Raw genomic sequence first — 17,537 nt, 5'->3', positions numbered from 1 at the left:
ATTTTCGGTTTTGTTGTTGTTCAGTTTGGACAGAGAACAAGATCAGACACTGGTACACGGTCGATAGTTTCCAGATTGTTGGTTCAAGTTTGGGTTTCTTCAAAACAGGCCGGAGGAGGCCGGCAGAATTGAAAACTAATGGAACCGTTCCAGTAACTGGAGACGAGTTGACGATGCTTGTGATTGTGGGGAGAAGCTGTGGGAAAGACTGGGAAAAGACAGAAGCTGGCATGGCATCAAGCTCACTGGATCTTATTGTCATTTCGTTAAGGTTGTCAAGGATTTCTGTCTCGGTCAAGGGATGACAAGAAAGATGAGGTGTGCCGATGAGCCGGGGATCAAAAGGTGTAGGTAGGAAAGGTCTTCCACGCTGGTACAAAAGTTGCCGACTTTGTCAAAAAACAAGGATATGAAGACATCAGGGAGTTCAGATGAAGTGATGGCTGTTGGAAGAGGAGTCATTTCTTCAGTAACAAAAAGATTAGACATGATGGAGTAAAGAATTTAGGTGGATACGGCATCGAGAACATGAAGGAGAAATAGGTTTTCTTTGCTGATCATATCAAAAACTGAAGTCTTCTTCATTATCCACTCCCGATTTTGTATTGGTATATGAGCCCTTGCAACACAACCACTGTCATAACATCACGTGAACAACAACAGCACACACACACACACACACACACACACACACACCTAAGGTGTACCAAATTGGCCTGGGTGCAAGGTTTGGCCTCGGAGGAGCGGGGACACCTGTCATGCGGTGTTTCGCGATAAGTCCGGATTTCATCCGCCTTCCTCTGTCACTATCTCATCTCCCAACCCCCTTACCCCACCCGGACCCCAGCTACCCCTGGTGTTGGCGTCCTCAGAGGTAAAAGAAAATTCAGTTAACGATATCCTCCAGTCCAGCCTTGAGGGAGCATCGCCTCAAGTCAGACAGCGCGACGCCAGGGCCAGGTGACACATCGTTTGGACAGGTAGGTTGGCAGGCAGGTAGGCTGGGCTGTTAGATTACATCTATTTGTGTATTAAAATTTATAAATGTGCGTATCCATGTCTGTCTGTATGTAAGTGTTGCGTGTGTGTGTGTGTGTGTGTGTGTGTGTGTGTGTGTGTGTGTGTGTGTGTGTGATATACATATGTATTTTCTATAATAAAAATGACTGGAATTCTAGACATTAGTCAGATGTATCAAAAGATATGTAGCTGTGCCATGCAATAGATCTGGGGTTATGTGTTACTGGGATTTAAACGGGAGAGAGATAACGATAACGATGGTGAATTTGTGAAAGAGAAATAAGCATGCATTTTTTTTTTTTTTTTTATAATTTTTTACAAAGCGTCAGCATAAATATCATAATGACATGGGGTTCACAATTTCATGGGTATAGTCAACGAAAAATAAACATTAACACAGAACAGTTCTGAGAGAGAGAGAGACAGAGACAGAGAGAGACAGAGAGTTTTCTCTGATGGTGTCATAATTATTTTCATAATTAATGTTAAAATTTTGTGAACATGTATATGGTTGGTATATCTGAAGTTTCGTGAATATGATAACGGTAAGTTGTTTTTGTTGTTTTTATGTTTTTTCTTTTCTTTCTTTGGGTCACCTTTTACGTACAAGGGTAGATAAAAGAAATAGTTCTCGGCCCCACCAAGAAAGCTTGGCTGGAGAAACCTGACTCTTTCCTACTTTTCAATAAGGTCTCCCCTGACTGCAGTGCACTTTGCCCATGGTTGTTCAAGCATTGCTATCCCTTTGTGGAAGAAGATTGCATGTTGCACCTCCAAAATTGCCTAAACAGTATGAATGCTGTCATCATCACTCCCACAAAGATGGGATTTCAGTTTTGGGAACAGGAAGAAGTCAGATGGAGCCAGGTTGTGGTGAGTAAGGGGGATTGGGCAAAAGTTTAAACCCACAGTCGGCAGCCTCAGCCACTGTCACCCATGCAGTGTGAACTGATGCATTGTCTTGCAGCAAAAGGGACCCCTGCTTGGAGCTTTCCACGGCGTTTTTCTTTGATGGCATCTTTATCAAGTTGGCGCAGTTCTGAGGCATAGTCTTTTTTTCTTTTTCTTTTTTTGTCCCGGACTTTCTTGGGTCGACCACCGTTTTATTTTGTATATAAATTCATTATGACAATTCAGAATAGATGGGACAAAACTGTGAACATAAACAATAACAGACGTAAGTGATTATGCTGATATATATATATATTTGATTACACAATTAAACACATGAATCATTTTATGGTTTTTAGTGACAATATATAAAGTCACAGACACAAACACTGACACAGAAACATAAGCACACACACACACACACACACACACACACACACACACACACACGTTTTGCTATGTCAATCATCTTTATGCTGAGCGCAGAGCTGCAGTCATTTCTAGCCCAGCCATGTTACCATTGTCTTCTACGTCCGCTGACAACCTTTTTTTTTCATCGCTGTATCTTCATACTATAACACATCACAATGCTATTACAAACACATTTATGATCGCTGTGTCTTTTTTGTCTTTTTTCTTTCTATTTTTTTCTTATCCCCCCCCCCTTCTTCTCCCCTTTTCCCTTTTTTTTACTGCTTCACATGAACTTCTTCATTGGAAAGAGAGAAAAAAAATCAATAGCAAAAAAAAGAAAAAAAAAAAAAAGAAGAAGAAGAAGAAGAAAAGACAACAAAATAAAACAAAACAAAATAAAAGGGAAAAATAAATGAACGAACATACATACCTACATGTCTGCTTGATTTCATATACATGTCTGCCTGATTTCATATACATGTACATTTCGTTGTTACATGTATGGTTACCTCTGAACCGGGTTTTAATTGCTCGCGTATGTGTATGTGTGTGCGTGCGTGTGTACGCACGTGTTTGATTTCATGATGACATCGGAGCTCAATATTAAATATTCCAAACCATACACACAGACTTGTCCCACACACATTTCTACAAAGACAGCTGCTGCCATCCCCCTTCTTCCCACCTCCTCCCTTGTCGTTTAAACCGTAATCAGCACTTCCCTTTCCATGTAAATCTGTTTAATGCATTTATATGTTTCTGTATTTCATTTCTTGTTCAAAGATTAAAGATATTGGCATGGCTGTCTTTGTCTTTTTATAGATACGAATGCACATTTTCGCTATTAATATTATATGATTGACCTTTTGAATGATAATATTATTGCATTTAAATTTGTCTGATCGTTTCACTCCAAAGAGGGCTTCGTTCACATTCAATTCCATTCTGATGCCAACTGCTCCAACTATATAAAATTCGATATATTTCCAGAATAATTTCACTGGTGGGCATCTGTAGAAGAAATGTTCTATGTAATCAACTTCTACGCAGATTGAGCATTTATTGTTTTCCATTATTTCCATTTTATGCAATAGAATATTAGTTGGATATATGTTATGCAATATTTTCCATTGTAGTTCTTTTAATCTGTTCCCTTTGGTTGATGAAGAAGGCAGTAGTAATGATCAGTTTCCACGTTACGTTTTCTGAGCCAGAAGTGGTAGGCACATGGTTTTACTTCATCTTTCTTTGGTTTTTTCATTCTTTGGGATATGAATTTTAGCTTTGTACAGAACACTTTTAGGTCGTCAACTGTGTTAGAATTGACAGTTTCTTTAAAGTCACCCATCCATTGCTTCTACTGGTGAGTAACAGCGTTTAATAAAGCATTATATCCGAAAATAAAAAATATGGCTGGTTTTTCCCCATTTTCTCTATAATTTCTTGTAAGTTATTCATCCTTTTTTCTTGTATGTCCTATCCCTGCAGTCTTCCACGAGGGAAAGAATAAAGAGTTATGCTTGTATTGGATTAAGTTATTGTTCCATAACAGTTGGACACTAAAGTTGTTCTTGTCAATGTCTGATTCCTTTTTTCAATATTTGTGTGTTAAATGTGTTCGTAATACATTTTGCCAAAATATAATTTGTAATTTTTTTTTACAGTGCTTTTAAATTGCTGGGTCTGCAATTTATGTCAAATGCCCCAAGCTTGCTTGCAAGTTTTCCGAAGTGCCACCGTGGAATATATTCCAGTTTTCATTTTCTGATGCAAAAGGTTTTCCAGCCCATTACAAATAAAAACATTCCTGGACTTTGTGAACATTTACCATATCCAGTCCACCCTGGGAAACTTCTGCTTCCATTATTGTCCTCTTAACTTTCTCAAAGGCCTTTCTGTTAGACCTTCTGCGTTGCCAAACAAATATATACAATGTTCCATTTCTTTTAGAAAGTACACGGTCTTATAGTCCTATTGCTTGCATTATGTATATAAATTGGCTTAGCAGAAATGTTTTAATGATAATGATTTTCCCATGGATGTCCAAGTCTCGTTTGCTCCACGTACCTATTAATTTATTCATCGTAGATATTTTACCTAGCCAGTTGTCTTCTGTGCTTGATGCCAGACTGGAGTTGTGAAAGTGTATTCCTAATATTTTTATTTTGTCTGTTTACTCAAAAGGCAGATTATTTTCTCTGTGTTCTATATGTCCTATCTTCATAGCTTTTGTGTTTTTTTTGAGCATTTGAATACAGACCAGAAATACATGAAAAATCGTTATGTCCACTGCCTTGTTCATATCATCACAATTGTTAAAAAAAAAAGTGTCGTGTCATCGGCTAATTGTTTTATTTTTAGTGTTTTGTGTTCATTGTTTTGAGTAGGAAGTGTAACCCCGGTGATGTTGCTATTCCTAATTTTTATTGCTAACAATTCTACTCCCAATATAAAGGCAAAGGTGAAAAGGGACAACCCTGTCTGATTCCACATTTTAACATAAAAGGTGCTGATATCCATCCCCCATGGTTGATACTACTAAATGTATCTTTAAACATAACTGTAACCCACTGTATAAACTGTTTACCAAACCCAGATACATTTAATGTTTCTAGCATATATGTTTTAGAAATGGTATCGAATGCCTTTTGATAATCTAAAGCTAAGAGACAGCCAGTTTTGTTTGTTTCTTTCAAATATTCTATGACGTCATCAGTTGTTCTTATAACGGTAGATATGCTTCTACCTTTAAGATATCCCACTTGATCTTGGTTAATCAATTTATCCACTACACAGCTTAATCTTCTTGCTAATGTTTTTGCCATTATTTTATAATCAGTGTTTGTGAGGGTAATAGGACGCCAGTTATTAGTTTATCACGTGCCAAGTCTTTTCCTTTGCGCAGTAAGATAATAATACCTTGTTTTTGTGTGTACATGTCATTCTTGTCAAGAGCTTCATTGTATGATTCAGTAAATAGCACTTTCAATCGATTCCAGAAATATTTCATGAATTCTACCGAAATACCATCACTGTCAGGGGCAGACCCATTTTTCATTGATTTTAAAGCCAATCCTGTTTCTTCAACATTCATCAAACCTTCACAATTTGACGACTCTTCATTATTTAAGCGCGGGAAATTTTCATCTTTAACGAACCTGTGTATTTCTTCATTAATGTTATGATCTGTGTTTGATATTCTACCATATAAAGAGGAGTAATATCTTGTTTGTTCTTTCAAAACTTCTAACTGGTTTGTTACAATCTGTCCATTTTCATTCCGAACATGTGTCATGATGTTGCTGTTTGCTCTGGTTTTCTCTAAGCCTAAAAAGTATCGCGTGTTCTTTTCTCCTTCTTCAACCCATTTAGTTCTTGCTTTAATTTGTGCTCCCCTTGCCTTTACTAATGGTATAATCTCCAGTCTGCTTTTAGTTTCAGCTAGCTCTGACTGGAGGTCTAGACTGTTCGGATCTTCTGCACACATTTTTTTCCAACCGCTGCAACTGTATCTGCAAATCTAGCATTTCGTTCTTTCTTTTCTGTGCCTTTGTTTTGCCGTATTCAATACAAACATTCTTGATATTTATTTTACAAAGTTCCCATTTGTCTTGTGCATTCAATTCACTTTCATTTGTCAACCATATGTCTAATCTGTAGTTCATTTGTTGTGTAAAGTTGGTGTCAAACAGGAACGAGTTGTTAAATCTCCAGTAGCCTGGCCCTCTTTCAAACACACAGTTATTGATTTCTAAAAGAAGAGCTCTGTGATCTGTATTGGGAACTGATAATATTTGACAAGAAACGCAATCATTAACTATGTTTTCATTAATTTTGCAAAGCAGTAATCCAACCGTCGAGCAATAAATGGATTATATCTACTCTCTGTGTATTCCTTTTCTGTATTGTGGAGTAATCTCCAAACATCAACAATGTTCAGCTTATTCACTAGACTATGAAAATGATCAATATCCCTGTGACAGTGAGGCCCCCCTGACACTATATCTAAACCATCGGTCATAACACAGTTGAAGTCCCCAAGAATTATTATTTTCTTGTCACTATAGTTGGTGAGGACAGAGTGCATCCAATCGAAGTATTTTATTTTATCTGTGGTATCATTTGGAGCATAAACGTTAACAAGGATGAAGTCATGCTCTGATGACTGAACGGACAAAATGATTGTTCGATCATATGTTTTTTCCAGTACTACTTCTCCCTTCAATTTGTTTGATACTAGCACGACCTCTCCTCTTCCATGATTTGTGCCCTTGTTAAAAAACAGCTTCCCACCCCATTGTTTTTCCCACAGTAATGCTTCAGCGCTGCTTATGTGCGTTTCTTGTAAACATATAATATCATATTTGTGTTGTTTAAATTTGAAAACATAGCTGTTCGTTTTAATTTATTTTTTAAACCTCAGTATTCAGATAATACAGGCAAAGACCCTCCATTACTTTTAATTGATGGCAGTTAATGCCAGTATTTTTTCTGTTGTTACGTTCTGTCATAACTGTCATTGTTATTGTCATCATGATCATCGCTATGGTGTTAGCGTTATTGTTATTATCATGCGTAAAGTAATCAAGATTACCATTTACATTAGTTAATTCTTTCGTGTGTTTAGCATAACTGGGTATTGATACTGCAATGTCCATGGGCAAGGCAACGTTCGTAACCGGCACCGGCAAAATCCAGTCACACTGCGCCTATCAAGTAACACAGGTGTCATTCATCTTATCCTCGTCCTCCCTCTCCGCGACATATGGTGCTGGCTCATCATCTTCCTGCCGTGGATATTTGTCACACTGCTGTGGTGGTGTGGAGTCTTTTGACCGTGGGCGTTTTGCAGAGGCAGATCTGGAACTGTTTCTTTTAAAGTTCAGTTTCGTTTGGTTCTTTGAGCTGACTGCCTGACCTGCCGGACGCCGCACTGTTGGTCCACCTCTCGTTTCTCTGGGAGACTTTGGAGCTGTCTTTTGTGTGCTGTCACTTTTTCTATGGGGCGGCTGTTGGCTCTCGGACATGCTTCCTCATCATCGGAACAGTTCCCTCCCTCGTTCCCTCCCTCACCTGCTCTCCCAGTTGTTACTGGTGCTAGCTGGCACCGGGGGTCACCCGCCACATGTCCTCCAGGAGACACTGGCGACATTTGATGGGTTTGTACAGTAGGCTGCAATGTGGCCCTTTTCAAAACATTTCCTGCACTCCACATCATTCTGTTTCTTGGCGATTTTCTGTTCCTTGTGATACAAGGAGGCTTTGAAAGGGCCAGTGACGATGATTCCTGGAAGTGGCTCTTTGGGAACGTCGATGTAAATGAACCTTCTCCCTGTTTTCCATCTAGTCAGTTTGCCATCTTTGTCTCTGTCTCTTTCAGCTATCAGTTTTGATCTGATGTTCACTCCCATTTTTTTTACAGACCTAGTTATTTCCTCATCGGGAAATGATAAAGGAATATTATTCACCACTAATTTAGTTGCGGGTACCTCTCTCTCTTCTCCCTCTGCTGTAACCACGATGAATGGGCTCTTGTCTTTCACTTCCACCCATACCCCTCTCAGAATAAAACCCTGAATCAGTAGTTTATTTCTTGTGTTGACATTGTGAGGATATATCCTCCACAAACCCTGAACCAGTAGTTTATTTCTTGTGCTGACATTGTGAGGATATATCCTCCACAAACCCTGAACCAGTAGTTTATTTCTTGTGTTGACATTGTGAGGATATATCCTCCACAAACCACCTATCCGTTGTCCCCAGCTATTGACTCAAAACCACATGTCTGTTCGGCAGCACCACAAATGTCGGCAGTACTAAACGGTTTTTCATCAAACGTGGAGAGCTGATTATTTAACACAAACACTGGCACACCTGCCATACTGTTCATCACTTATCTTTTTTGAACAATAATTAAATATTCTGAAGAAGCAACAGAGAATCCACGAATGAATAAATAAGTTGTCAGAAGACAGTACAAAATATTCCAGCGTCCTCTTGTACTCAGATTGATCACAGAGTGTACGTACCGATAAAGAAAATCCGAAGATAAACTTGATGAGCGGTACTGGTCTTCCTATCAAAAAAAAAAAAAAAGAAAAAAAAGTAAATGCTGGAAAACAAAACAAACAAACTGCAGTAATTCACACAGGCAAACACAAAGCTGAACAGGGAACTGTGTCCTGTGAAAATCTGAAGTGAACACTCATCAGGAACAACACAAAACCTTGCCATCGTTCCTTCGCATGCGGACAGACCAGAAAACACGACCTCTCGCCGCGATTGTCGCTCACCAAGTCGTCTGAGGCATAGTCGTCTCCTGTGATGGTGTGACCCTTTTTCAGGTAGTCAGTCATTATGATTCCCTCACACCCTCAGAGAACAAAGGCCATGACTTTTCCAACAGAGGCCACCTGTTGGCATTTCTTAAGATGTGGATAACCAAGGTGCTCCCATTGCTTGCTGTGCTGTTTTGATTCATCTTGAGTGATCATTTTGGACAAATTCACTGGGACGGCCTGGAAACGGGCCAGAAGATCCCTTCAGGTTTCAAATCTGGACATCTGATCCAGCGTAAGCATTCTGGGCAGTCATCTTGCAGACAGCTTTCTCATCCCTAAGATAAACCGTCTACACTGAACCGTAGCTGATGCCTATAGTGTTGGCTATTTGTTCAATAGACAAACGCCTGTCATCCAAGATCTTGCGGTGAATGACTTCCACTGGGTCCTCAGTGGTTGAGGATTTGGGGCGGCCAGACAGTGGGTCATCTTCTGTGCTCTCCCTGACCCGCCTGAAGTCAGCAGCCTACTTCTTGATCGGATTGTTGAATAATGGGAAGGGGAGTCGTCACCAAGTGTCTCTACCATGTCTTCGTGGAGGGGTTTGGATGTCATGCCCTTTTTGTGCAAATACTTGATTACCACGCGGGATTCCTTTTTGACATTTCTGCTATTTTGGCCACCCTTTGCGACTTTAAAAGACCCTCGCCTGCAGACAAATATAGACATATATTTATAACCAACTGAATAACCTTTTAACAAATTTGTCCCGTTTCGCCTATACGCCATTTCCGTTTTGTCTTACCCAGCCTCTCTCTCTCTCTCTGTGCACGAAGGAGTGTTAAAATACGTCTGTGCAGAGATACCATTATCAGCATGCATGAACACTTGTATAGCACGTCTAGAGCCAGGGCGAAGTCCTGTGAGTGCAGTCACATAAGTGACTTGGGGTGACTGACCCTGTTACATGTCAGTTCAGGGGGAAGCTTTGTCAGTGTCGCCTGGTGGAACTCACTCACAGCAGGAAAAGCAGACAAACGTTGCTCATGATTTCCGACACAGAGAGACAGTAGGACACACAATGTCACCTTTTGGAAGTGTTGCCAGGCGGGGGTACAGGCCGCCGTCACAGAGACAGGCTTTGTGTCTGTTTTTTAAAAACATATCCACTAAGTACATAGGCGAACTGGGAACAGGCGAATCGAAATCAGCAATGTACTGACAGGCAAATCGAGAATTGGTGAATTAGGTAAAGGCGAATCGAGAATAGATGAACTAGGAACAGGCGAATTGAGTATAGGTGAATTAGGAACAGGCGAATCGAGAATAGGTGAATTAGGAACAGGCGAATTGAGTATAGGTGAATTAGGAACAGGCGAATTGAGTATAGGTGAATTAGGAACAGGCGAATCGAGAATAGGTGAATTAGGAACAGGCGAATCGAGAATCGGTGAATTAGGAACAGGCGAATCGAGAATCGGTGAATTAGGAACAGGCGAATCGAGAATAGGTGAACTAGGAACGGGCGAATCGAGAATCGGTGAATTAGGAACAGGCGAATCGAGTATAGGTGAATTAGGAACAGGCGAATCGAGAATCGGTGAATTAGGAACAGGCGAATCGAGAATAGGCGAAACAGGAATGGAATACTCGGGATTAGGTGGATCGGCATGGCACGGAGGGGGAGGAGGGTGCGGAGGAGGGGGTGCAGAGGGGGGTAAGAGGGGGGGGGGGAGGCGCGGGGGGGGGGGGAGAGACAGAGAAGGGGAAGGAAGACAGAGTTCAGGGAAAGTTGGAAGCAAGACGAGACGAGAAAGGATTTTTTATTGTATTGATATGACAGGCCAACAAGTACATTCTGAGAGATAGATAGAAAAAGAGACGGACAGACAGACAGACAGGCAGGCAGAGACAGACACCCAAAGACAGATGCAGAGAAATGGAACAACTGCCACATTCACAGCCCCCTTTTCCAGAACATGCTCCCTCAGCTCCCCTCCTCTTCCTCCTGCCCCAGACCCCCTGTACCCCCGCTCCCCAACACACACACACACACACACACACACACACACACACACACACACACACACACACACACATCGCTTCAGACGACAACCTACCAATCAAGGGGTTGCACACGTTATCTTTGAACTGAACACGTGATAGTTCTCGGGAAACCTCCTTTTAAAGATGTCATGAGGTTATATATATGGAAAAAAACAACAACGAAAAAACATAATTCTGCATGTCTAAGTCAATATTTGAACTGATATAGGCCGTGCTGTGAATGCTCAGGTTAAAGCGACAATAAGGCAACCAAGACATTAGCGCAGTATGCATCGAATTGCTTGTTTTTTTGTTGTTGTTTTTTTCCCAGTGTAAGTTTGTTGCATTTTGTGAGTAAGTACGAATGCACTTGCGAGAGTGTGTGTCTTCAGCATGTGAGTCCTTGAACGGAAAAAGCTAAATAAAAACACGTATGATCACATTAAAACATGGTAATAGTGTTTGAAATACCCGTATATAAAGCTCGTAGCTTCCTGTCTGTCTTTTAAAGCGCTTAAGAGGGATAAATACAGTATTATTGAAATGAAAGGGAGAAGAATGTCTACTATAACAGTTGCGAAAAGAAAAGGTGTTGAAATTACGCGTGTTTGTTGTTGTTGATGTTGTTAATATGCTCGTAACTCCATGATTGCTTCTTAATTGTCCCCCAAAGGATCCATTACATGTTACTGAACCGAACTGACTGAAGAAAGAACGGAACACTGTCTCATAACATGTATAAAAGACGGGTGTGGAAACACTGCATTTGAGCGCGTTCTCTTTCTGACAGTTTGTTCTGTTCTGCGTCTTCATTTTCTTGGTGTGTGGGTGATGCAGACTGGTTTCTTTCGGTGACCACGTCCTCTGTGGGTTGTGTAGAACTAAACCGATTTGAGTTCAACCTGAGAAAATGCGTTCAACAAAGTTATCATTTAAAAAAATCTATTTCATTTCATTTTATTCTATTTATTCATTTTTTTATGCAAAGATCACAATGAACATGACATTGTTATGTGTGTTGAAGAACAGACAATAAAAGAATGAAAAAATGACTAACAAAATAACAAATCAAAAACTGAATGGTTTTGGGAATTGAGAGAAAACAGAAGTAAAATAAATCAAGAAAGTTTGCCTTAGATTTTTTTTCCAGACTTCTCAGAAAGCAACAAATATTTTTGAAGAGTGAAAGAAAGTGCGTTGAAACTACAGATATACCCCCTCCCCTCGCCCCTTCCCCCTCCCTCCCCCCGATCCCCCAAATCATGGCTTCTCTGTCAACATGCAACGCAGACGTGACCGACTTGAAAGTGCTTCCCTTGAGACAAATTTTATCGGTGGCCGATAGTCCCCCTCTCCTCCCCCACCCCCACCTCCCCTTTATGCCTTGGTTGTCGGCAAGGACGAATGCAGAAAGACTCTGATAACACCGATGACAGAGCAAGGTCAGGGGTCAAGGTGAAACGCTGTACAAATGAGGACGACAAGGTGAAAAACCTTCAGTTTGCCAACTTTGTCATGAGGTCGGCTCGCTATGCTTGGTTAAGACGTATCAATTCAGTTCACTGGGGAGGTCAGGGGTTGGGTATAGGGAGGAGGTTGGAGGAGGGACTGTGGACAAAGGGGGGAGGGGGTGGGGGGGGGGGGCAGATATTGACGAGGAGACAACTCGTCAGGGATAAAGCAGGTTGAGAATATGGTGTTTGAGAAAAGGGGGTTGTGGTGGCGTTGGTATTGATAAACAGGACAGTCTAGGAAAAGAACAACAACAACAACAACAACAACAACAAAATAGTAGCAGGACATAAAGAAGTGTGGGTGGTGGAAAGGGTGACGGTGGTTGAGAAGAAAGGATTAACTCTTTACGTGTTAACTTTCAGGAAAGCGTATCTCGGATATCTGTCGATTTTCGTTGATCATACAACAGTTTGGAAAGGGGGACATCTTCACGAAAATTCAGGATGCGCAATAGGGGTAAGATCCATTATTCAGATCTGAGTCTTATTTTGATCAAATCGAAACCGATTCTTATCACAACGAGTGCGCGCTTGAAGCGAATTGAATATATAAAACAAATCTGTCGATATGATTATAACTATCAATTTCTCACCTCTTCAACTCGAAATTTCTCTTATAGGCTCCAAATCAATATCTTTCCATTGTACTTGAAATATTTCGTAAGACATTTTAATTTCGAACTGAGAAACCAAGACTGGACATTTTTTGGTATTACAATAATCTTTAACAGCTCCGAATGATTATATTTCAGCTCGGACTCGGATTCTTGAGATGACCTTGAGAATGAAATATTGACAAATTTGACAGAATACTTATGTTTGGACCTGAGTAATGTTGAAAACCTGACCTTTCCCGTCAGATCGTGTAAATTCCATCAGTAGCCAAGCACATAAACAAAAGTGAAAACAATACCTTGGCGGAAGGTTAGGTTAGAGGTTCAAGTTTCCATAGCCTTTTCTGGCCTTCGGGGCATGTGATTCATATCCACTGTGTGTAGACGTGGAGTGGGAAAGCGGGGCCGAGTCTTCTTCCACCGTTTTAACATTTAGGGATAATCAGCCTCGGCAGGCTTCGCTGCGATATTCATGCGGAAAATGCAGAAAATTTACTAAAACCGACTACGTTTTGCTCCATATACACACAAGTGAACACATCCGGAAAAGCTATTGAAGTTACTTCCCTTCGCATGCGGTTTATAAATATGTACAACAAGGAAACGGTTTTGATTAAATGAATTTTGTATCCATTCACATGTGGGTGGAGTGAGGAAAATGAGTAAGGTGCCTTTCCCAGAACAGACCATGCCCAAACAGGGCGTCGAACCCCGTTCACTTACCAACACTTGTTCAGAAGTCCAATGTCTAACCGATTCTGTCACGGTGCCGTGTCAACAAACGATGTAAACGGAGGCGGCGACCTTCGTATGTTTGGTCCGAAAGCTCTCAAGGCCTGACAAAGCGCTTTGGGTTATGCTGCTGGTCAGGCATCTGTTTAGCAGATGTACTATAGCGTTTATGGGTTTTTCCGAACGCTGTGACACCTCCTTGAGTAACTACTGAACTGAACTGAATCTGCCGCTCTGCAAGGTCTTCTCTAGTGGGTGTTCTCAGGGCGACGTAACACTGACAGCTCTCTGTGGAGTGCTGGAGCATGGACTGCTGCAACGAAATAACGGAGCTGCATGCAAAACAGATTAAAGAGGTTAGCGGGACAGTGAATTCATAGCCACTGTGTCGTGGGCTCGGCGCAGGAAGGCGGGGCCCAATCCTCTCCTTCCGCCGATGTAACATTCCCCAGCAGAAATCCCTCATTCACAACTCGGTGGAGTAAGGAAAGTAGAGTAAAGTGCCTTTCTCAAGGACGGGTGAATATTGGATCATAAGTCCTACGCCTAACCGATTCTTCTACCATGCCGACTCTTGAATAAGCCTGGCAGGGCAAATGGAAACAAAGGAAAGAAAGTCTAAGGCGCTGTCTTTGTTTCCTCTGTCATTCTCACTCAGGTCCCAGAAGACAGCCGGAGATGACGTCATCCCTGCACGTACTGCTCGTGGCTTGCCTCACTGTCACTGCCATCACCGCCATTCCTGTCAGTGTGGACAAGGAGAAAAGTAAGAGTGTCCATGCTGTCTGTGTGTCCGTAAAGTAAGAGTGTCCATGCTGTCTGTGTGTCCGTAAAGTAACAGTGTCCATGTTGTCTGTGTGTCCGTAAAGTAACAGTGTCCATGTTGTCTGTGTGTCCGTAAAGTAACAGTGTCCATGTTGTCTGTGTGTCCGTAAAGTAACAGTGTCCATGCTGTCTGTGTGTCCGTAAAGTAAGAAGATGCCTGTTTGTCTGTGTACGTATAAGGTAAGAAGATGTATGTTTATGTGTGTGTCCATTTGTCTTATCTATTGCCTTTGCTGTACTGGTAATTTGGCGAATATTATCATACATTGCTTCGAAAAAGAGAAAACAATTAACTGGAGTGATTGGTGGCATCACAACACAAGCCACATTGGACGATGAACAACAGCAACAACAACAGCAATGACAAGAGCAACAATAATAAAATCAATAGTGAAGAAGAAGAAGAAGAAGATTTGTGATCCTGATGATGATGATGATACTATAACTGCTATTGCTATTATTACAACTAATACTGTTAATAAAAAAAAATAAGAAGAAGAGAAGAATCATCATCGCGATCAAACCTTGTTGCGTTCTTTTACAGAAGATAGGGGTGGGGGAGGGGTACGTGGGGGAGGGAGGGACTGTTACAGTTTGTCTTGTCTTGAAAGTAATCTTGCTGTCTCCGACAGGTTTCTGAACAATTACTGCAACTAACAAGTACGGCAAATTTCGGGTCTACTAGACTGAAAAAGTAACTTTCGCTCTGACATGGGTGCACACATTCAAGCCAAAGCCAATTAACGCCTTTCATCGACCAACACAACAGCCGATGGGTTCAGGATTAAGACTTTCAATCTGAGGGTCCTGGGCTCGATCCTGGTGTCGGCTCCTGGAATAAGGGTATACTTTTTTTTTCTGTTTACCCAAGTGACCATGTGTTCAGACCTGATAGTACCCGATCCACCTTCGTAAAAGATCCCGTAAGCAATGTCAATGGAAACACAAGTATACCCAGCATGTACACTCACGAAAACAGAGCATGCATAAATGATGAGGTAAAAACAGCCCTGCATGGAAAAGCCCACACGTAGATACAGAACGCAGGAGTTACAGCCAACGAACGGGGAAACACCCCCACCCACCCCCACACTTGTTCTTGTACTTGTTCTTGATTTTCTTGTTCTTGTACTTGTTCTTCTTGTTCCTGTTCTTGTTCTTCTCCCTTCATGGTGGGAAAGGGTCACTGGAGCACCGAACAGAAGAACTGTTACTCCAGATTCCTTCTTGCAGGTCTGTTGGTTGTGTGTCAAAGCCTGTGTGTCTGCAGATGGTTTAAAGTTAGTGCGTCCTGTGTTCCCCCGTCAGAGCCCAGTTACTGGAGAGCAGTGGCCCGAGCGGAGCTGGACAGAGCCCTCCGACACAATGACCCCGTCGTGGGTGTGGCCAAGAACGTCATCCTGTTTCTGGGCGACGGGATGGGACTGAGCACAGTGACCACTGGCCGAATCCTGGCCGGTCAGCTGAACGGAGAGAACGGCGAGGATCACCACCTGAGCTTTGACAAATTCCCTCACGTCGCTCTGTCCAAAGTGAGTGTTGACAAATTCCCCAGCGTCGCTCTGTCCAAAGTGAGTGTTGACAAATTCCCCAACGTCACTCTGTCCAAAGTGAGTGTTGACAAATTCCCCAACGTCACTCTGTCCAAAGTGAGTGTTGACAAATTCCCCAACGTCGTTCTGAGTGAAGTAGGTCTGATATGGGTGGTTGGTTGTGAGATAGTTTATTGTGCAGATTGTTCCCTGGCCATATATACATACACGCGCGCTCATGCACGCACACACGCATCGCACACACACGCATGCAAGCACACAAATACACACAGCACATATAAAAGCACATATGCACACACACACACACACACACACACACACACACACACACACACACACACACACACACTGACCCAAATATCTTCCCCAAAAAACCTTTTTGTTTTTGATTCATGCTACACTATATGAAATTCTACCTGCCTGTCATGTATTTTATGTTTGCATAATATATGTACATTACGACAGGTTATTAATATAACTGTAGAAAACTTCCTTGCTCTCCTGTAAAACTCATTGTGTTTGTATTACGTGTGGCATTTCCAAATAAAATACCGTTTAAAGCAAACGTTTCTTGCCTGCGCCCGCACTGCCACACAACGTGGACAACCAGGAGCCCGATTCGGCGGGCACGGACACGCACACACACATGCACCCACACCACCACCAAAATCTTCTTTTAGTGGGGTGGTGGGGTGGGGTCGGGAGGGTCATCTCAAGCCGTGAACACCTTGACCTGATGGGCTTTTTGCCAAAGGTCGCCGGACTCAAACTGTACCCTTGTGCCCACCCACCAGACATACAACGTGGATCACCAGACCCCAGACTCCGCGGGCACGGGCACGGCCTACCTGACCGGGGTGAAGACCAACAAAGGCACCATCGGGGTGGACGCCAGTGCCCATCACGGAGACTGCCAGTCCTCCCTCCACGCCCACCTCACCTCCATCCTGGACTGGTCCCTGGCTGACGGTGGGTGGGGCCCGTCAGACAGACAGAGACAGGACAGGACAATACAGGACATGGCAGGATAGGACAGGACAGGACAACACAGGACAAGACAAGACAGGACAGGACAAGACAGGACAGGACATGGCAGGATAGGACAGGACAGGACAAGACAGGACAAGACAGGACAAGACAGGACATGGCAGGATAGGACAGGACAGGACAAGACAGGACAAGACAAGACAGGACAGGACAGGAGAGGACAGGACAAGTCAGGACATGGCAGGATAGGACAAGACAGGACATGGCAGGATAGGACAGGACAGGACAGGACAAGACAGGACAGGACATGGCAGGATAGGACAGGACAGGACAAGACAAGACAAGACAGGACAGGACAGGACATGGCAGGATAGGACAAGACAGGACATGGCAGGATAGGACAGGACAGGACAAGACAGGACAGGACAGGACAGGACAGGACAGGACATGGCAGGTTAGGACAGGACAGGGCAGGACAAGACAAGACAGGACATGGCAGGACAAGACAGGACATGGCAGGATAGGACAGGACAGGACAGGACAGGACAGGACAGGACATGACAGGACAGGACAGGACAGGACAGGACAGGACAGGACAGGACAGGACAGGACAGGACAAGTCAGGACATGGCAGGACAGGACAAGTCAGGACATGGCAGG

The 17,537-nt window shown here is 42.6% G+C and overlaps 1 protein-coding gene across 2 annotated transcripts in view; it reads left to right on the top strand.

Moving 5' to 3' along the window:
* Positions 1 to 777: 777 nt before the first annotated feature.
* LOC143287556 (alkaline phosphatase-like) overlaps positions 778 to 17,537 on the top strand; it is a 38,078-nt gene continuing 21,318 nt past the window's right edge. The window contains exons 1-4 of one of the 2 annotated variants that reach the window (XM_076595646.1): positions 778 to 980; positions 14,171 to 14,278; positions 15,646 to 15,869; positions 16,685 to 16,859. In XM_076595646.1, coding sequence (XP_076451761.1) covers positions 14,191 to 14,278; positions 15,646 to 15,869; positions 16,685 to 16,859 — 487 coding nt within the window. In that variant the 5' untranslated portion in view covers positions 778 to 980; positions 14,171 to 14,190. Of the gene's footprint in view, positions 981 to 12,595; positions 12,624 to 14,170; positions 14,279 to 15,645; positions 15,870 to 16,684; positions 16,860 to 17,537 lie in introns of those variants that run through there. The other variant, XM_076595645.1, reaches the window with a different exon arrangement.

This window comes from Babylonia areolata, chromosome 11 (assembly GCF_041734735.1).
Source record: "Babylonia areolata isolate BAREFJ2019XMU chromosome 11, ASM4173473v1, whole genome shotgun sequence".
Classification (NCBI taxonomy): Eukaryota; Metazoa; Mollusca; class Gastropoda; order Neogastropoda; family Buccinidae; genus Babylonia; species Babylonia areolata.
The sequence above is the reverse complement of the archived record's forward strand: the minus strand, read 5'-3'. Positions and strand labels throughout refer to the sequence as shown.